Source organism: Lissotriton vulgaris, chromosome 2_2 (assembly GCF_964263255.1).
Source record: "Lissotriton vulgaris chromosome 2_2, aLisVul1.2, whole genome shotgun sequence".
NCBI classification, from domain to species: domain Eukaryota; kingdom Metazoa; phylum Chordata; class Amphibia; order Caudata; family Salamandridae; genus Lissotriton; species Lissotriton vulgaris.
The window spans coordinates 127,881,615-127,903,287 of record NC_141688.1 but is presented as its reverse complement, the minus strand read 5'-3'; the positions used below and the strand labels follow the sequence as shown (position 1 = coordinate 127,903,287).

Sequence of the window (21,673 nt, the reverse complement as noted above, 5' to 3'; positions counted from 1 at the left end):
TCTGCCCTACTGATCGTCAACATCCCCTGCCGCAGCCACATCACCCCCCCTGAGAAACCTACACTGGCTCCCCATCGACAAGAGGATCACCTTCAATTTCCTCACCCACGTACACAAAGCACTCCACAACACCGGACCAGCCTACCTGAACAGCTGACTCAACTTCCACACCCCCAGCTCTGCTCTGCCAGCCTCGCCCTCGCCGCTGTCCCCCGCATCCAACGAACTACCTCCGGCGGCAGATCCTTCTCTACCTCGCCGCCAAGACCTGGAACACCCTCCCTAGCCACATACCGCAGACCCAAGACCTACTCACCTTTAGAAGACTTCTCCAGACCTAGCTTTTTGAGCTGTAGCAGCACTCCCCCATACCCCCCCACCCTCCCACCCTCCCCATCCCTCAGCACCTTGGGACCCTCACGGGTAAGTAGCAAACTCTACAAGTACTATGATTGATTGATGCCACCCATGAGAGACCACTCAAACAGTGACTGCAGGACTGCCATTGCAGCCTATGTAAGTTGGTGCTAGCACGCCTTACAACAGAAATAAGTTTCCTTCTATCTAAGGTCCCTGCACTTAAAACCTATAAGTCATCCCTATGGCAGGCTCTTCAGTCCTGAGGGCAGGGTGCTTGGTTACAAGTATGAGGGTGCCCCTAAATGAACAGGGCCCCTCTACAAACCCCAGAGTCGATTCTCCAAACTTTGTAAGTGCGGTCAGCCCTTTAATACATATAGTGGACATCAATTCAAATACAAGATGTCTTAACTATATAGTGGCTGCACCAAAATCAGTCATGCTTGGTATCAAACATGTTGGAATCGTACCCCAACACTGATTCCAGTGTTGGATATATGATCCCATGTACCGAGGGGAGCCCCCTGAATTCCTGGTACCAGACTTTCAGGGTCTTACAGCAAGCTAGTGCTGCTGCTGACCACAGACATGATTCTGCGCTTCTGCTGCTGAGCCAAGCTCGAGCATGGGAAGGTAGAAAAATAGGTTTCCTGCCGCAGGTAGGTGTGACCACCCCACCCCCAAACAGGACTTAGTGTATTGGGGTGGGGTGGGGCGCTTGCCAGCGCCACCAGACTGCTTTGAAGGGCACATTTGGTGCCCTCCTAGCATACTCCAGGTGGAACCAGTTCAGGGAGCCGTTGGCTCCCGCTCTGGCGTGAAACTGAACAAAAGACATGGAAGTATCCTCTCCTCTGTACAGCACCTTCTCTGGGAGGGATCCTTGAATCGTCTCAACCCTTTCCCTAGGGTACTTAAGGGCTTATCTGTGGGTGGTCTTTCAGATTTGTCGTGGGACAAAATTAAAATCTGAAACCACTTCAACTTCAACCATCTGGGCACCTTAGACCTTGTTTGACTTTGCCTTCAACCAAGACTGCATTAAGAAAGACTCCTGTTACTCCTGGTCTCGTCGTCCTGCTAGTCTTTTGCACCGTCTGTGCCTGTGCTTCATCCAGGTTCTTCTCCAGGCCTGTGGTCATCAAAGACACCCGTAAAAATTTCTTTTGGAGTAAAGGAGTCACTCCCTTGCATCAGCAGGCACCGCAACAAAGCTGACTGCTCTGCTGCTCCTCAGATCTCACGGACTCCGAAAGGCTCAGCAACACAGGTGGTGGTTTTGCAACTCCTTTGAGGCCTGCACTGTCTTCTCAGCAAGTGTGAGGCCAGTATCCCGCATCGGTTCCGCTGGAACCGAACCCCTGTGCACCGCATCGACTTGCCGTTGCCAGGACTTGTTGACTGTCCTCCAGAGATCTTCGGGATACAAGAATCTACAGCATCTCTTCCTACCAAGATCCTCGTCCTCACCTCATCATGTAGGCATACATCTTTGGTGAGAGTTACTTTTGCAACAACTGTGCCTTCGGCCTGTGGGTGTCTCGGATTCGGGAACAGACCGACTTGCAGTCGGCGGTTCTGCCCAACTTATTACGATACGACTGAACGCTGTGGGGGCGGAGTCCCATTGACTTCTAAGGGAACACATGTTCCGCCCGACAACACATGCTCCCATGGAGAAATGAGGAGTGTGCGGAAAACACTGCACCCTGTTGCAGGCACCCCATTGTGCCTGCCACACAGTACAAGGTTTTACAGGGGGACAAAAAACCTGCCATCCTGCCGATGTAGGACAAGAGCCTTTGTGGGTCTGGCAGCAAGCAGCATGTTTGGTGGGTCTGCCATCAGTGGTGGGGTCAGCAAGGTGTGTGAGATGGTGATCTGAAGTTAGTAAATGTCCCTGGATGCTCTTTCCATTTGTTACCATTGGAACACTCAGTCAAAAGACTCCACAAAATAAAAGGTGGAGCTAGCAAAATGTTCAGCAAAAAGGTAGCTTGATAAAACAATAATCTGTATCGTTGTATACGTCTAACGTTCAAATTGATCCGATGAACCATGTCGAATATCTGGTGACATAGAAGAGGCAAAGCTGATGTAAGGCCTTGGATCGAAGCAGCTGCAGAAGCTGTCCAATCTGTTCAGGATTAGAGATGTCAAGGGTGTGGAAAGAGTACATGCAGGAAAATAAACATTTCAATTAAACATACAATCCATTTAACAGATAAAGGTAAACATAAAAGACTGACCCTTCACAAATCATTAAACAATCATGATATTCTAAAAAGTTCTGGAAAAAGTAGTACTTCTGCAAATATTCTAAAGCCACCGGGTTTACTGAGTATTGTAGCGATGGGGTGTGCCAGGGGGGTGCTTGAAAGGCCCCAAAACATAATTGATGTCAACTTTCAAAGAAGAAAAAACACAGCCCGAGGAAGGATGTACAGTTGTGTACCTGGAAAACAGTATATCTTTGTTTTTTATTTGGGTGAATGTTGCCATAAATACTGTGCTGTTACGTCTATAGGAAAGAGGTAGTTCCTGGAAATCGTATTAGAAAAAACACAATAGCCTAAATAAAAATTATGTGACTAATTTTAGTGTATGAAGTCGTGAATTCCAGAGAGTTTGCAGGATATACATTTTATGAGAGGCTTGTGAACTCCAGCTACACAAGGTTGCGTGGCCTTCGACTGAATTCCTGGAACCAGAAAATAATAAGGGGCTTCATGTCAATGCTTTGACAGAATGTTCATTTGTATAGGCTAGTTTGTGTTCAAAGGCTTTCTTGTCCTTTGTTGAAGCCTCGTTAGCACTAAAACAGCACAAGTTTGCAAACTGTTACCTTTTTTAGATTATAAATTGAATACCAAGATATGTCACTTATGCCTTTTGCAGTTATCGATGCGACGATTTTGTAGTCAATGATACCAAGCTGGGCTCGGTACAGAAGGTCAGAGAACATCTACAGAATTTGGAAAAGTAAGTTAAAATTGAGTAATGCTTTCTTGCGGTGCATACATACTGTTTGTTTTTTCTTTAAACAATGGTACCATGTTTATAGAAAAACATTTTTAAAGGAAGTATTTCCTATGAATTATACTTTTGTTTGCTGTTGTTCGTTTGGCTTACTTTAACACTTTCACCAGACAATATAACGGAACACAGGAAGAACACTTTGCATATATCAACACTTCACAGACTACAGAGGCAGCATTAGCTCCTCTAATTTAAGATTGAATGACATGTTCCATTTATACGGGTTTTTGTGCCTTCGTCCCCTGATACAATACTGCACCTAATGTGGTATGGATTGGTCTGGGAGTTAGTGGGGCCTGGGCAAATAATAGGGTCCAGAAAGTCATGTGTGTTGTGGAAACCTCCATAGAGATTATCAAAAATGGAGAAAACAACTGCTAAACTCTTATGATCTAAAAGACATGCAGTGATTTACCATTACTTTTTGTGGTTTGTGCATTCGCGTTTATGGAACAAAATGCAGCTGTCCCTTGCTTCTGTAGGACATGTAGATATATATTACTATGCTTGTAAAGATCGGGAAAATGTAAAAATAGAAAGCAAGCTTAGTGGATGTAAAAGTGGGTCTGATCATTCTCTCCACCTTGTCACACCTACCTTCCTACTTGCCGAGGACTGGGGGGAGGGGGAGAGGGACCATCCTAAACCAAGTGATTCAATCAGGGCTCTATCCGTTAGTCTGGAAACAGGCCTATATTCAACCAATTCTCAAGAAACCCCAGCTTAATCCACTGGATCCCAACAACTATCGACCTATTTCCTGTCTGCCAATTGCAGCCAAGATTCTTGAAAGGTCAATAAATCAGGAGCTGTCGACCTATTTAGACACCGATAACTTATTGAACGGAAGTCAGCACGGATTTCGATCAGGTCATTCGACTGAGACTGTGCTAGTCGTAGCAACTGAGAACATTCGGAGACAGGTGGATGAGGTGTGGGCGGGGGTCCTCATCCTCCTCGACTTATCGGCGGCATTTGACACCGTCAATCACACGGTGTTAGTGCAACGGCTGAAGGCGGTCGGGATTGGGGAGGCGGCTCTGTCCCTCCTATCATCTTTTCTAGAGGAGAGGGAACAGACTTTGTATTGGGAAAATCTACAGTCTGAAACATTCCGCCTGCCGTGTGGTGTCCCACAGGGATCGGCATGGTCTCCAACTCTATTCAACATCTGTGTCACCCCCTCTCGCCAGTCTCATCAGACAACATGGGTTCTCGTTTGTATCTTACGCAGACAACACACAGATTATTATCTCTGTATCTCAGACGGTGGCGTCTGCGGGTGCGAGTTTCCATGCATGTCTGACTCACATCATGAGCTGGATGAGTAACAACTATCTGAAAATAAATACAGATAAGACGGAGGTGATGGAGTTTGGGGGCGGCCCATCCCTGTGGGACCCTACCTGTTGGCCAACAGAGGCTGGCATATGTCCTGTACCATCCTCTAAAGTTAAGAACTTGGAGATCATATTCGACAAACAGCTGGGCTTTGCGGCCCAGATAAACTGTTTTACCTCCACCTGCTTCTGCATCCTGAAGTTACTCAGGAAGGTGTTTCCGTTTATTCCATTGGAATTAAAGAAAACTGTGGTAGTGGCGTTAATTTTATTCCGGCTAGACTACTGCAATGCCCTATTTTTGGGCATTGCCAAGGCACAAAAGTCTAAATTGCAGTCTGTTCAAAATGCCGCAGCGCGGCTATTGTTGAACATCCCCAAAGGTCATCCTACGTCTGATGCCATTAAGTCTTTGCATTGGCTCCCAACACAGCAACGCTTAGAATTTAAGGCCCTATGACTGGCTCATAGGACACTTTATGGCAGAGGGGTTGCGGATCTGTGTAAAATCTTCCACTGGTACGCCCCCACAAGAAAGCTTAGATCAGCCAATTCTGGCCTCATTGCTGCCACGAAAGTTCGTAGAGCCAGATGGGGTGGTAAGAGCTTATCTCATGGTGTGGTTAGGCTGTGGAACCAACTACCTATCACAGCCAGATTCCAACCAAACATGACAGTGTTCAGGAAGCAAATAAAAACTTGGCTGGTTCCTAGGACGTAAGTGGTCTGTTTTGTGGACATTGGTCCTTCCTCCCCTTCTTTTCTCTCACCCCAGTGCCAAGACGCTTCGGCATTCGCGCGCTCTATAACTGTCAATCCAATCCAACATGTTCAGGGACCAGTTCAATAGTTCATTCATCCCTCAACCTTTGCCTTTTTTTTCCACAGGCTTGGTAAGAATGTGGAGCTGCTCACACCGTGGCCTTGCAAAATGAGTGTGGGGTGTGCCCTTGCACGAGGACAGCAAACCTGTGACACAATGTATTCTGTAATCTCCAGTGTAGCACAGAAAAGGGAGGGACTAATAACAATTTCTTTCACTGCCTTAGCCAATCGCCGGGATTGGAGGAGGTGGACAGAGCACTCATTTCCCTTCACAAAATTATTAATGGAAGGGAGGAAAATGCATACTCCTACATCTGCCTTACCGAGCACCTTGGAGGGAGCACTCTTCCGGCTTTCTAACTTATGAAAGGGGTGTGGAAAGAGTTGTTCGCCTCGCTTCTCACGCATACCAAGACATGCCCAGAGAGTATTGCACATTGCTGAAATTCTAGGTAAGGAAGCCTCAGAGCAGGGTGTGGATTGAGGCAATGTTCAGTTGCTGCTGAGCATGCCCTAAAGCCACTAGGAACTGTATAGGGAATAGATTATGCCCTGTGTTCCAGTGGTTGCTGAGCTGAACTCTGTTCACAGTTTGCTCAGGGTGCTAAATGGACTTAGTGCAGTGACTACTACACATTTATATTTTTTTATTAAGTTTTAGAGTTTTATATAGCGCAAACTAAGATATCCAGTATCAGAGCGGCATGGAGAGATTACGTGATTTTCCCAGAATCACAGGATGTTGAGCGTCGTTGCAGAGACTCGAACCCGGTTCCCCAGCTTTGAAGTCGACTGCTCTAGCTGTAAGGCTACATCCTCTCCCCTGGACTCGTGGCTTGAGCCGTTTACAGTAAATGTGTAGCCAGCAGCTGAATCTAGTGGGGTCGAAAGAACATGCCACAGGGTGGTATCAAAGTCTATATCCAGATTACCAGAATCCACTGCTTGCAGCCAAGTTATTTCTGCTGGAATGAGAAAAGGCATGTCATTTAAAAACAATTGGATTCACTGTTAGAAACTTATGAAAGGTTAATGTAATGTGTTAGAAGCAGTCCATTGGCACAATGAAACTAAAAATGGTTGTGACATGAAACTTAAAAACTCTTTAGCTTCCCAAGCGCAGCCCATTCCACCATGGACTGTGTAGGAGAGTAGGGTCTGCAATCCTATGATCACCCCAGATTTTTGCTTTTTGCTTCACTGGTTTACGACTTTCCCTGGCTGTGGGCCTGCTAATCAGACCCACAGCCTAGCTGTTCTCTCTCTAAATTGGCACACATGTACCTTAGGTGCATTTACCAATTGGTACTGGGCCACCTTATCAGTCCCTGTACAGTATACCTTAGGTATCCAGGGCATAGGTGTACCCAGGGCCTACCAGGGGCTGCAGCATGTATTATGCCACCCCTGGCTGGCCATCTAAATCTGACACAACTGGCTGCACGACAGCTGGGGCAAGGGGTGTAATCACCCTTTGCTTTAGATATAGTATTCCTTATCTAACCCTAAAATGGACACATGTATTCCTATCAGTCACTCCTATGGCAGGCCTTATCAATCCTGAAGGCAGAGTGCTTGGAATTATGTGAGATGGTGCTCTGGCATGAGCTGAGCCCGTTTGCAGCTTGCGGAACCAAGCCCTAATAGCTGTTCCATGATAACGCGTACCATATACTCTTAAGTGCATTATAATCCTCGCGGTTATTTGCCAACTTTGGTATCGCTTTATCAAAACATGTCGAGTAAGGTGTCATACGAATTGGAATACTAACCCCTCGCCAATTCTGGCGACGGGGTTAGCATTTCACCCTTCTAGAGGGACACGACATGTATGTAACTGTGAACCCCGGTTAAAGTTAACTCTAGCCTCAGCATCACAAAATGGATGTTGCCACCACAGACACAAGTCTGACCTCCTGCTGCTGGGAGTCCTTCCAGCGAGAAGAGCTTGGACAAAGGGTTTCCTGTCAGGGGTGGTGCTAGCACCATCCCAGACAGGGTTTTGTGTATCCCAGGTAGGCAGGGCTGAGAGGAAGGTGACTGCAAGTGGCACCCCGGTGGTCACTGTGCATATGCCGGCTCAAACCAGTTCCAGGGGCACCCCAGCCCCTGAGCTGGGGAGAGACTGGACAAAGGAGAGGGGTGTAACCACCCCCCTCCTGGTCCCACCCATGGGCAGGACCTAGTCACGGGCCAGCCCCTTTTCTTAGAATAAAAGTAGGAGCGGGTCCCCTTCCCAAATTTGATAATTCTGAATCTTGACTACTTTCCACGAAAGAACTCTTGAACATTTCTGAAGACTCTCCCTTGTGGCTAAGGAGTAGCCACCCTGCACCAGCGGGCACCATCTAAGCGCATGCGGTTTGCTTTAAGTCCATCCTCCGGATCAAGACTGCCCAGCTCGACGAGACCCGGATTCCCTGCCATCTCTGACCTCTACCTGCATCATCAGCCCAGCTGAGATTCGTGGGTGTGACGAGACCCGAGGGACCGGCCATCTTCAAGACCTGCACGACGCTTATCCAGCACGACCGCCGAGGGATCCTCGAGTGAGTGCTTTGGGGTTTGAGAAGCCCTAACCCTGAGCAGCTCCAGCACCGAAGTCCAGCCCCCCAGCATCCACGAGATCTGCGTGGGGCCCTTCTGCTCTTTGCTGCTCACCGCGTTGTCCGGTCACTTGCCTGCTGGCTAGTGGCCCTCCTGACGACGAACCACGGCGATTACATCGCTGGTCTGGTTGCTCCAGACTGGCCCTTGCTCCCTTCCAAGAGAGGAGCACCCGGACCCTCCTGGTCCACTCCAGACGCCATTTTGAGTCCACCGCGTGGGCTTGCCTTTGCCAAGGTTTGTTGCCCCAATCCTGGGTCCAGCATCGCCGACAGCAGACACCTCCGTGGGACAGCTCGCACCTCCATCCTGGTCGCCGACAACGCCTCCTGGTCCGAGAGACTGCAGAGCCCAGCGTCGCCCACTCACCTGGTCGAGGTGACTTCATCCGGTGCCATCCTGGTGCCCACCTAATCACTGGCTAGTGATTAAGAACTGAGTCCCCTCTGCTTTCAGGTCGTCTCCATCACCGATCCAGGCATGGATCACATCGAACTTCTTCACTGGTCGCCTGCCAGCAACTTCTTCTTTCAGGCTCCATATACTGTAACGAGGATTCCTGACGTCTTTTGAACCCTATGCAGCCGCAGCCCCTGGGCTAGGTAACCTGAGCATTTTGGTGCTCCAACGTAGGTTCACTATCTAAGTGTCCAGATCCTTTTTTGTTTTCAGCCTATCTAGTCGGATTCGTCCGATAGCTGTAACTTTACGAAATACTAGTATCCATAGACTTTGTCCCGCATCCCGCGTGAGAGTGCACACTCTGTCCCCGATCTCTCTAGGCCTCCTGCTCCTAACCTTAGGGTTCTGTAGTGTAGTCCTAGCGATCCTGAAGCCTCTGGATCTTGTTACTTACCTGCTAGTATTTCGCATTCCTCTTTCGTAGTATATGGTTTTTCGTGCCCCTCGGGCATCTGTGTAAATTGTGCAACTTAAAGTATTTTCGTAAGAGTTTTGTTGTGTGCTTAGCTCCCTGACTCATAAAGAGTTCAGGGTAGACTTGTTATAAATAAATATCCTTTTATTTTCATAACAACTTGTGTGGTGTCCTTTCACTTGGTGTTCAAGGGGTATATGTGATGGTATAACAGCTGGCTTAACACGCCCTCTAGAGTTTAGCCTAAAGACTGCTCTTGTCCATGCTACTAGGATAGCTGGTCTATAAGGTTGACTTACAACCAATCATCAATAAGGGTCGTTTGGAAGGATACAAAGTGATCACTAGAATAGTGAGCACTATATATCAGGCCAACTTCTCACATTGGTGAGCAGCGGTTGGGATTTGAGCTTGCTGTTGTTTTACCACACGTATCTTAAGAATATCATTTGAAAGATCACATAAGTACCAAGGTACATATAACTTAGCTTAGAATACTCTGAGTTCTACTGAACCAGCTGTTGTAGTGTAACAGGGCCTAGCACACCCTGACTACAACTCTAGCAAGTGATCAGTAGGCAAACAAATAGTGTAGGTAGGTGCATCACTTACACCACACTAGAAGCATGTCTAACCACGGAGAGTCTGCAGAGACCCCTCTTGTGGTTGAGGACCCTCCACAGGTCCCTTCCAGATATGTAGCCCTTAGCTTCCAGGAGATGAGACAAGTGTGTACCTCCAGGAAACTAAAACAGGGTTCTAACCCTACCATTCCCTTTCTGATAGGTCTCTTAGAGACTTATGATGCCAGAAGAGCTTCTAACACAGGCCCTTCTAATCCAGATGGGAACATGCCAACCTTAGAGGGAACCCTTGAGGACCCTGACCTCCACCTCAATGGAACAGTTAGTGAAGGTGAGGAAGAGGATCAGGAGTTGTCAGGGGATGAGGCAGACACGGGTCAGGTAGAAGTCAGTAGACTCACCAGGACCAACTTAAGCAGGCATGAAAATGGACTTGGGGGACCCCCAGGCCCACTCTCAGGCAGGCTTAACATTGGGAGTGGACGAGTTAGGTCTCTATCCAGAGGCTCTAACAGATCCATTCGAACCAATGGCTCTCAGACCTCTTCTCACAGAGGGATGACATCCCCTCAGAGAAGAGAGCATGAGGCCAAGATGAGGGAAGTCAATCTGAGGATTGAAAGGGAAGAACTTGCCCTGGCCAAAGAGAGACTTGCCTTTGCTAGAGAGCAGAAATTGAGTGGGACAAATCCCACTGGTGGCAGCATTCCCCCAAGGGAAAACAGGAGTTTAGACACTAGACACCTGAGTAAGATAGTGCCCCCTTTAAACAAGGGGATGACATCCACAAATGGATGACTGCTTTGGAGAAGGCCTGCACTGTCCAGTGCGTCCCCCCAAGTCAGTGGGCAGCTATATTGTGGCTCTCCTTTGAAGGCAAAGGTAGAGATAAGCTCCTCACTACTAGAGCTGGGGATGCTAACAATTACCAAATCCTGAAGAATACACTGATTGATGGGTTTGGCTTAACAACTGAGCAGTACAGGTTGCTGTTCAGGGACACCCAGAAAATTCAGTCTCAGGATTGGGCTGACTTTGTCGATTGTGCCACTAAGGCTTTGGAAGGCTGGTTGCTGGGTAGCAAAGTTACTGATTACTCAGGGTTGTATAATCTGATCATGAGAGAACCGATTTTAAATAACTGTCAGAACCAGTTGTTGCATCAGCACCTTGTTGACTCAGATCTGACCTCTCCCCAAGAATTGGGAAAGAAGGCAGACAGATGGGTCAGAACAAGGGTCAAGCAGAACCAGACTCAGAACCAGGGTGGTCAGAAGAAAGCAGATCAAAAGGGTAGTAACAAGAGTGAACAAAATGACCAGAAGTCTTCAACAGGTCCCCAACAAACCAAAGAGGGTGGGGGTCAGGCTTCACAGCAGAAAAAGAAGACTCACGAAGGCCAGTCAAAAAGGTGGTGCCAATACTGTAAAAGTAAGACTCACTGGTTTAGTGAGTGCACCAAGAAAGGAGGGCAAACTCCTACCACTACAGCCCCTAAGGCAACTGCACCCCCTAGTACAGTCAGTAGTGGTAGTGCACCTCCCAAGGGATTAGTTGGGTTAACCTTGGGATCTGAGGTGTATGACAACTTAGTTGGCACACTCACTCAGGCTGTCCTTGTCTGTAGAGGGGATGTGGATATATCCCCTGATGTCAGTCCCAATACTTTGGGCAAATACAGGCAGACACCTTTAATTAATGGAAAAATGGCTCAGGACTACAGGGACACTTGTGCCAGTGTCACAATGGTGACACCTAACTTTGTGGACCCTGGACAGATCATGCTAGGTACAGATTACCTAGTGACCAATGCCAGCAATGTCACTATCCACCATAGTATGGCAATTGTTGATTTCTCCTGGGGAGCGGTAAGTGGCCAAAAGAAGGTTGTGGTTAGTTCAGACCTCCCAGTAGAATGTTTGTTGGGCAATGATTTGGAAACATCACTATGGTCAGAAGTGGAGCAGAGGACTCACATGGAAATGTTAGGCTTGCCAGCACATGTCCTTGCTGTGACTAGGTCACAGGCCAAAAGATGCCCCACTGAACAGGTGCTGGATCCTGGAACAATGGACCAGACACCTTCCAAGAGAAGGAGCAGTAGGGTTAAGGCATTGCCTTTCGCCTTGCCCCAGGTTGTGGATCAAGTCTCAGAGGAGGCTGACCTTAAAGAACTGAGGGAAACTGAGCCTAAAGAGCTTGAACCTGATCAGGTTGAGTTTCTGGGCTCAGGGGGACCCTCCGGGGAAGACCTGGGGAAGGCACAGTTAGACTGCCCTTCACTTGAATCCCTCAGACAGCAGGCTGCTGCTGAGGCTGCAGGGAACGCCACAGGTGCCCACAGGGTATACTGGGATGATGGACTCCTGTACTCTGAGGCAAGAGACCCCAAGCCTGGTGCAACCAGGAGGCTGGTCATTCCTTTGTCTCAGGGAGGGTTCCTTCTTACCTTGGCCCATGAGATTCCCCTTGCAGGACACTTAGACCAGACAAAGACTTGGGACAGGCTTGTCTCACACTTTCACTGGCCTCACATGAATGAAGATACCAAGGAGTTTTGTCGCTCCTGTGTCACTTGCCAAGCCAGTGGTAAGTCAGGTGGCACAACAAAGGCCCCCCTCATACCACTACCTGTGGTGGGGGTACCGTTTGAAAGAGTGGGGATTGACATTGTTGGTCCAATGGAACCCCAGACAGCATCAGGGCACAAGTTTATACTGGTGGTGGTGGACCATGCCACCAGGTATCCTGAAGCTGTTCCCCTTAGGACCACTACAGCACCGGTTGTGGCAAGAGCCCTAGTTGGAGTGTTCTACAGAGTGGGCTTCCCTAAGGAGGTTGTCTCTGACAGAGGTGCAAACTTCATGTCAGGATATCTGACTGCAATGTGGAAGGAATGTGGTGTCAACTACAAGTTCACCACACCCTATCACCCACAGTGCAATGGGCTTGTTGAGAGATTCAACAGGACCCTAAAAGGGATGATTCATGGACTACCTGGAAAGCTCAGGCGTAGATGGGATGTCCTGATACCCTGCCTTTTGTTTGCTTACAGAGAGGTCCCACAGAAGGGGGTTGGCTACAGCCCTTTTGAACTTCTGTATGGGCACCCTGTAAGAGGACCCCTGTGTTTGGTGAAGGAAGGATGGGAGAGACCTCTCAAAAAGCCTGCAACCAACATAGTGGACTATGTACTTGGTCTCCGCTCCAGGATGGCTGAGTACATGGAAAAGGCATCTAAAAACCTTGAGGCAAGCCAAGAACTTCAAAAAGCTTGGCATGACCAAAAGGCTGTCCTGACTGTGTACAAGCCTGGACAGAAGGTGTGGGTGCTGGAGCCAGTGGCCCCAGCAGCACTCAAAGACAAATGGTCTGGGCTCCACACAATCATTCAGCAAAAGGGAGAGGCCACCTACCTGGTGGACCTTGGAACTCCCAGGAGCCCCCTCAGGGTGCTCCATGTGAACAGGCTCAAAGCATATGTCGACAGGAAGGACATGAGCTTGCTCATGGCCACAGATGAGGGACAGGAGGAGGAGAGTGACCCTCTCCTAGACATGCTCACTCAGAACCCTGATGATGGGTCAGTAGATGGTGTTGTCTTTTGTGGCAGCCTCTCTGAGCATCAGCAAAAGGATTGCAAACAAGTTCTTCAATCCTTTAGACATATGTTCTCTCTGACACCCTGTCAAACCAATTGGTGTACCCATGAGGTTGACACTGGGGACAGTCTGCCAGTTAAGAGTAAAATCTACAGACAGCCTGATTATGTCAGAGACTGCATCAAGACAGAAGTGCAGAAAATATTGGAGCTGGCAGTCATTGAGCCCTCAGATAGCCCTTGGGCTAGTCCAGTAGTTCTAGTGCCAATGCCTCACACCCAGGGTGGTAAGAAAGAGATGAGGTTTTGCGTAGACTACAGAGGCCTCAATGCAGTCACTTAGACTGATGCCCACCCAATACCAAGAGCAGATGAACTTATAGACAGATTGGCTTCTGCCAACTACTTACGTACATTTGACCTGACAGCTGGGCATTGGCAAATCAGGTTAGCTGAGGAGGCCAAGCCCAAAACAGCATTTTCTACCCCTGGTGGGCATTATCAGTTTGTGGTAATGCCCTTTGGTTTGAAAAATGCACTTGCCACCTTCCAAAGGCTGGTGAATCAAGTTCTCACTGGGTTGGATGACTTCTGTGCAGCATATCTTGATGATATAGCTGTCTTTAGCTCCACCTGGGAGGATCACCTGGTCCACCTGAGGAACGTGTTAGAGACTCTGCAGAAGGCAGGTCTCACTATCAAGGCCACCAAGTGCCAGATAGGGCAGACACAGGTTCTATACCTGGGCCACTAAGTAGGTGGAGGCCAGGTTCAGCCATTGGAGAGCAAGATACAGGCCATCAAGGACTGGGCTCCTCCAACCACCCAGACTCAGGTTCGAGCTTTCTTGGGCCTGACTGGATATTACAGGAAATTTGTCAGGAATTATGGATCAATTGTGACTCCACTTAATGACCTGACAAGTAAAAAGATGCCAAAGAAAGTTCAGTGGACAGCAAGCTGTCAAAAAGCATTCGATGACCTAAAGCAGGCCATGTGCACAGCACCTATCCTAAAGAGTCCAGACTACTCCAAATCATTCATTGTCCAAACAGATGCTTCTGAGTTGGGTGTGGGAGCTGTTCTATCTCAGCTGAATTTGGATGGTCATGACCAGCCCATTGCTTTTATTAGCAGAAGGCTGACCCCCAGAGAGAAGAATTGGTCAGCTATTGAGAGGGAGGCCTTTGCTGTGGTGTGGGCCCTGAAGAAATTGAGGCCATACTTGTTTGGCACTCATTTCAAGATTCAGACCGACCATAAGCCCCTCTTGTGGCTAAATCAGATGAAGGGTGAAAACCCCAAACTACTTAGGTGGTCCATTGCCCTACAGGGGATGGATTTTACAGTGGAGCATAGACCTGGCACTGATCATGGCAATGCAGATGGGCTCTCCAGGTATTTCCACTTAGAGCAAGAAGACTCACCTGGTCAAGGTTAGTTTATTGTCCCAAAGTTTGGGGGGGGGGTCATGTAGGAGAGTAGGGTCTGCAATCCTATGATCACCCCAGATTTTTGCTTTTTGCTTCACTGGTGTATGACTTTCCCTGGCTGTGGGCCTGCTAATCAGACCCACAGCCTAGCTGTTCTCTCTCTCTAAATTGACACACATGTACCTTAGGTGCATTTACCAATTGGTACTGGGCCACCTTATCAGTCCCTGTACAGTAAACCTTAGGTATCCAGGGCATAGGTGTACCCAGGGCCTACCAGGGGCTGCAGCATGTATTATGCCACCCCTGGCTGGCCATCTAAATCTGACACAACTGGCTAACCCTAAAATGGACACATGTATTCCTATCAGTCACTCCTATGGCAGGCCTTATCAATCCTGAAGGCCTAGTGCTTGGAATTATGTGAGATGGTGCTCTGGCATGAGCTGAGCCCGTTTGCAGCTTGCGGAACCAGTCCTAATAGCTGTTCCATGATAACGCGTACCATATACTCTTAAGTGCCTTATAATCCTCGCGGTTATTTGCCAACTTTGGTATCGCTTTATCAAAAAATGTCGAGTAAGGTGTCATACGAATTGGAATACTAACCCCTCGCCAATTCTGGCGACGGGGTTAGCATTCCACCCTTCTAGAGGGACACGACATCTATGTTATTGGGAACCCCGGTTAAAGTTAACTCGAGCCTCAGCATCACAAAATGGATGCTGCCACCACGGACACAAGTCTGACCTCCTGCTGCTGGGAGTCCTTCCAGCGAGGAGAGCTTGGACGAAGGGTTTCCTGTCAGGGGTGGTGCTAGCACCATCCCAGACAGGGTTTTGTGTATCCCAGGTAGGCAGGGCTGAGAGGAAGGTGACTGCAAGTGGCACCCCGGTGCTGGGGAGAGATTGGACAAAGGAGAGGGGTGTAACCACCCCCTCCTGGTTCCACCCATGGGCAGGACCTAGTCACGGGCCAGCCCCTTTTCTTAGAATAAAGGTAGGAGCGGGTCCCCTTCCCAAATTAGATAATTCTGAATCTTGACTACTTTCCACGAAAGAACTCTTGAACATTTCTGAAGACTCTCCCTTGTGGCTAAGGAGTAGCCACCCTGCACCAGCGGGCACCATCTAAGCGCATGCGGTTTGCTTTAAGTCCATCCTCCGGATCAAGACTGCCCAGCTCGACGAGACCCGGATTCCCTGCCATCTCTGACCTCTACCTGCATCATCAGCCCAGCTGAGATTCGTGGGTGTGACGAGACCTGAGGGACCGGCCATCTTCAAGACCTGCACGACGCTTATACAGCACGACCGCCGAGGGATCCTCGAGTGAGTGCTTTGGGGTTTGAGAAGCCCTAACCCTGAGCAGCTCCAGCACCGAAGTCCAGCCCCCCCAGCATCCACGAGATCTGCATGGGGCCCTTCTGCTCTTTGCTGCTCACCGCGTTGTCCGGTCACTTGCCTGCTGGCTAGTGGCCCTCCTGACGACGAACCACGACGATTACATCGCTGCTCTTGTTGCTCCAGACTGGCCCTTGCTCCCTTCCAAGAGAGGAGCACCCCGGACCCTCCTGGTCCACTCCAGACGCCATTTTGAGTCCACCGCGTGGGCTTGCCTTTGCCAAGGTTTGTTTCCCCAATCCTGGGTCCAGCATCGCCGACAGCAGACACCTTCATGGGACAGCTCGCACCTCCATCCTGGTCGCCGACAACGCCTCTTGGTCCGAGAGACTGCAGAGCCCAGCGTCGCCCTCTCACCTGGTCGAGGTGACTTCATCCGGTGCCATCCTGGTGCCCACCTAATCACTGGCTAGTGATTAAGAACTGAGTCCCCTCTGCTTTCAGGTCGTCTCCATCACCGATCCAGGCTTGGATCACATCAAACTTCTTCACTGGTCGCCTGCCAGCAACTTCTTCTTTCAGGCTCCATAGACTGTAACGAGAATTCCCGACGTCTTTTGAACCCTATGCAGCCGCAGCCCCTGGGCTAGGTAACCTGAGCATTTCGGTGCTCCAACGTAGGTTCGCTATCTAAGTGTCAGATCCTTTTTCGTTTTCAGCCTATCTAGTCGGATTCGTCCGATAACTGTAACTTTACGAAATACTAGTATCCATAGACTTTGTCCCGCATCCCGCGTGAGAGTGCACACTCTGCCCCCGATCTCCCTAGGCCTCCTGCTCCTAACTTTGGGGTTCTGTAGTGTAGTCCATGCGATCCTGAAGCCTCTGGATCTTGTTACATGGTTTTTCGTGCCCCTCGGGCATCTGTGTAAATTGTGCAACTTAAAGTATTTTCGTAAGAGTTTTGTTGTGTGCTTAGCTCCCTGACTCATAAAGAGTTCAGGGTAGACTTGTTATAAATAAATATCCTTTTATTTTCATAACAACTTGTGTGGTGTCCTTTCACTTGGTGTTCAAGGGGTATATGTGATGGTATAACAGCTGGCTTAACACGCCCTCTAGAGTTTAGCCTAAAGACTGCTCTTGTCCATGCTACTAGGATAGCTGGTCTATAAGGTTGACTTACAACCAATCATCAATAAGGGTCGTTTGGAATGATACAAAGTGATCACTAGAATAGTGAGCACTATATATCAGGCCAACTTCTCACAGACTGCTCCGGACTTTACACATCACAAATTACAACATCAGTGACATCACCTTCGAGATAACTGGGTAGAACTTTTTTTTTCTGGAAACCTCGCATCATAAGAACTATGCTTTAGCTTTATGTCTCTGTGGGGTGTGCTCCACTGGATCCTGTGTGTGTGCTGCACAAAATGGTGATTCCCTTTGTGCTGAGTGGGTATGTCTATTTAGTTCTTTTACTACTTGTATGCTTTCCTTATACCCCTTTCTGACCCAAAACATGGTGTACCAAGTGAGTATCAGTTGTGTACCAGTGAAGAAAGAATTCAATTCCTTTCTTCCACTGAATATTGCCCTGCCTGTGTAAAATTCTCCCATCTACCTTCCCAAGTGTGACAAAACAAAAGAAACGGATGTGAATCTCCAGGTGGAAGCACATTGCACTTGGACAAGTGCAAAATGGTTTGATAGTGGATAGTGAGCCCATGGTCCTAAAAAATCTGAACAGCAACACTATCTAAAAACTGTTTAAAGTATGGGGAGGATGGCCATTCTTTTGAATGTATCTGTCCCTCTGGTTGGCTCCAGCACCTGCCTTGACCAGCAGACGTGCACAAGTACTGGAAGCGTTGGCATATGGTTCATTGTCTGGACAACGGCACAGGTGTAGGAGAAAGACAGCCAAACCAGGGGTAGAATGTGCCAAACTACTCCCTTCCCTCTGGAATGCCTGGGGAGTTAGCTTGCTGCTGTTAACTGAGATGAGAAGGAACAACCCACCAAATCTGCTGGACCGCACCTGAGATTCTGTTCATAGTAGGACTTGCATAGGGCCAGCTGACTGGAAGATCCTGGTCCAAGCCTCCCCCGAGGCTTTCTGAAAATTATGGAGTTCTTGTACGAATGTTTTTTTGGAATATGCTTGATCTAAGTAGTAAGTGCCTATTTGTAGATTGTAGACCATGCTTGTTGGGGTTTGTGGGGCATAAACTTGAGGGTGGCATAAACCTGGTAAGTAAAAACTGTATTTCACCTTTCTGTTTTTTGTGTATGGTTACTACTGCTGTAACGTGTTGCTTCTGTTTACACCTCTGGCACTGCCACTAATCTGATAGCCTGAGATGAGGAAGCAATAGGCACCCATATTCAAGATCAGGTGACATTCAATAGGGCCTGGCTCTGCTGGTATCTGTGCAGTAAAGGCTTGGAGCACCTCCATTGGAATGCAGAGGACTTTTGCACAAACGCAAACGTAAAACATAAAGGCAAATTAGGTTTTGCTCTGGTAAGTATTACCGTGCAGTGGGCACACTTGCCGGTCTTGCTAGTGTATTTCTGGTGTTTAATTTTGTTTATTTTAAAGACTGAAGCTTCAATTCTCTAATCATTGAGTTTTGCACAGAAATTGTGTGATCAAACAACTACCGAACATACAATAAAGAAGCCTTCTATAAAAACCCAGTACTTTTGATGAGTGTGTTTTGAAAGACTTTTAATTTACATTTTGTTTTCTTTTTACATCTAGTTCCGCCTTTGCAGCAGACAGACTTAGGAAAAGAAAACTATTAGAAAATTCTTCTGTGAACAGCAAGTTGTTAAAAGTAAATGTAAGTATTAAAATTTCAATTTTTTTATGAATACGAAATGCTTGTATAAAAGGTATCTCTTCATCGTCTGGGCATCACGTTTTCCATTTGTTCAAGATAATTCAAACGTATCAGTTTCTGTGAACCACATTGGAAAATAAATCTTCTTTACCTAGGACCTACTGCATCGCTATTCACATAATGCCTTGAAATGGTTTGTGAGGTGGACAGAGGAGAACCAAGAAACAGTCGAGCAGCAAGAATTTAGAGCCAAATTGTGATTTGAGATAGGGAACAGTAGTTTCTGATGGAGAACAGCTTTTCGGAGCAAAAGCTTACACTTCCTTGGACCACTACAATTACAGCAGGGCTATAGGCCATAGCCGGGCCTGGCCTGGCCTCCCCTGCATAGCAGTTCTACCAACAATCTTAGAAGTTCTGTTGTTACTTTAGTGCTGTCCAGTCACAAAAATGGTATGCCTCAACTGATCGAAACCTTGATCTTTGAGGCAAAAGTCCTTGCCTTACTGGAAACAAGGGCCTTAGAAGTGGTGCCTCCATGAGAGAGGGGCACAGAATGTTATTTCCTTTAATAGGAAGGATACCTGCTTAATTTTTGATGTATGTCCGTGCATTATGAAATCTGTAAAGTCAAGTTGCTGTCTGGGAGCTAGGTCCCTTTGGCCTTGAACTCGGGAGAGTGGTTGGTATCCCTGGATCTCCAGTCGCCTATTTTCATATTCTTCTCCTATCCCGCCCACAGGTGTTAGTTGAAGTTTATGGTGGTGTTCCAACATTTTCACTTTTTGGTTTCCTCTTTTGGATTGACAGCAGGCAAACACATCTTTATGAAGGTTCAGGCAGTCATGGCAGCTTCTCTGCGGAGGTCAGTATCCATGTTTTTTTATCATTCACAACAGCTATTGAAGGCTGAGTCCCCAAAGCCGTTCTAGGACCATCTCTGGTGGTGGGTTAATCTTCTCCACCACCTTGGCTTTTCCATCAACATCCAGAAGTTTCACCTCCATTTCAAGCATAAGCTTATTTTTATTTGGTAGGGCTCAACACCGCTCTTATAAAGGCCTTCCCTCCTCAGAGAATCTCTATATTCATCTGATGATTTAGATCTGTCTGACTTAAGCCTGGATTCTGGTCCAGCGATTCCCCAGGCTCTAGGCCTACTTCCTTTCAGCTAGGTGGTTCTTATACCACTATTTTAGTATATGGTTTAGGTGGCCCCCAGGGCTCATCCATATTGTGCAACTTTTGTATATTTAAACTGTGCTTTGTTTTAAGGCATTTGCTTCTGTGCTCATAAAGAGTATAGGGGAGTTTGTAGTACATAAATATATATATATATATTCAACATATATCTGTGTGGTGTCCTTTCATTTGGTATTCAGGGGGATTGTGTATGGTAAAACAGCTTGCTTCACATGCCTTTACAGAGTTTAGCCTAAGACTGCTTTGTCCACGATACTAGGATAGCTGGTCTATAAGGTTGACTTACAACCAATCATCATAAGGGTTGCTTGGCATGGTACAAGGTGATCACTAGAATTAGTGAGCATCACATACCAGGCCAACTTCTCACACATAGTATTACAAAAGTGAATACGCAAATCTGTTTGAGAAACCTGTTAGAGAGGGGTGCTCTGCACATAATACTCTGGGAACCTGAGATTGAGGAGGCATTGGTAAATGCCTAGATGCCTCTGAAACTGAGTAATGGTCCACAGTACTTCAAATAGGTTATACATAATTTTGTGAATGTACTTGAAATGATATAACATGTGGTCACCATTTGTATAGTACTCTCTGACATTTAAGAGACCTGTTCTCAAGAGCATTCAAAGCCTGTGTAGGCCTAACTGATCTGAAACACTAAATTGATCATAATTCGTGGCCAGAGTGTGTTGTCACATTAGCTCATCTGCAATAACTTTGACGCATTTTGTAGACCGACATGCTTCTGACTCTGTGCTGGAGCTCACAAATCAGTAGGAAGGGCAGGATGGTGTTGGGCAGCTGCTCTCTGCTCATCACATGCTTCCAACAAGCAGTATGACTACTAATGGGATTTTCTTAAACAACAAGCCCTCTCGCTACCAAGTATGCATTTTCAGTCGAAAAGCAGTAAAATGTGATTAGAAAAGGATTTTGTAGCAGCAGTGCAGTTTGCATCAGTTGAGGGGTAACAGTTGACGTATTTTAAGCCTTTTTGTAGCCAATATGCATTCATTTCTATGAAACAAGGCGGTGGGTGGATTCAAGTACAAAGTATTTACAGCTATACAAATCAATAAGACAAATAATTTTAGAGGGGCAATATCCACTCAGAAAAAGCTAACATCCGTTGAAAATTGTTCATGTGCCGAGCATAAATTAATTTCCAGTGTTTGGAATCAGAACAAACACTGTTAAAGCCAATAGGTCTTGCCTTTGGGACCTATTGGCTTTGCTAATGGATTTTAGACATGCTGCGCATCGTCCAAGGGAGAATTATGAAAAATAAAATACGCTTTTTGACGCAGCCGCCACACATGCCATTTTGTAGGCACTCGTACCTACAAATTAACACAAGGTTTTTTTCTGTTTAGTCACTGATCCAAGTTGGATCAGTAATTATCAAGTAATAAAATGTACAAAGGTGAAAACCGGGGGGGTGGGGGGGGGGGGGGGTGGGGGGGGGCCAAGAGCAACATAGAAGGCATACGTGGGGGAAAGAAAGCAGTTGGTGAGTGAGGAGAAACACTTAGGTGAGTGGGCAATGGGTTGGAGTATGGGAGTGGGGAAGAGCAACATGAGCAAAAGAAGGGTGCAGACCTGC

General features: G+C 47.5%; 1 protein-coding gene across 2 annotated transcripts in view; it reads left to right on the top strand.

Moving 5' to 3' along the window:
* USP3 (ubiquitin specific peptidase 3) overlaps window positions 1-21,673 on the top strand; it is a 255,373-nt gene that overhangs the window by 73,573 nt on the left and 160,127 nt on the right. For both annotated transcript variants that reach the window (XM_086959438.1, XM_086959439.1), the window contains exons 4-5: window positions 3,259-3,342; window positions 18,783-18,864. In XM_086959438.1, coding sequence (XP_086815564.1) covers window positions 3,259-3,342; window positions 18,783-18,864 — 166 coding nt within the window. The remainder of the gene's footprint in view (window positions 1-3,258; window positions 3,343-18,782; window positions 18,865-21,673) is intronic.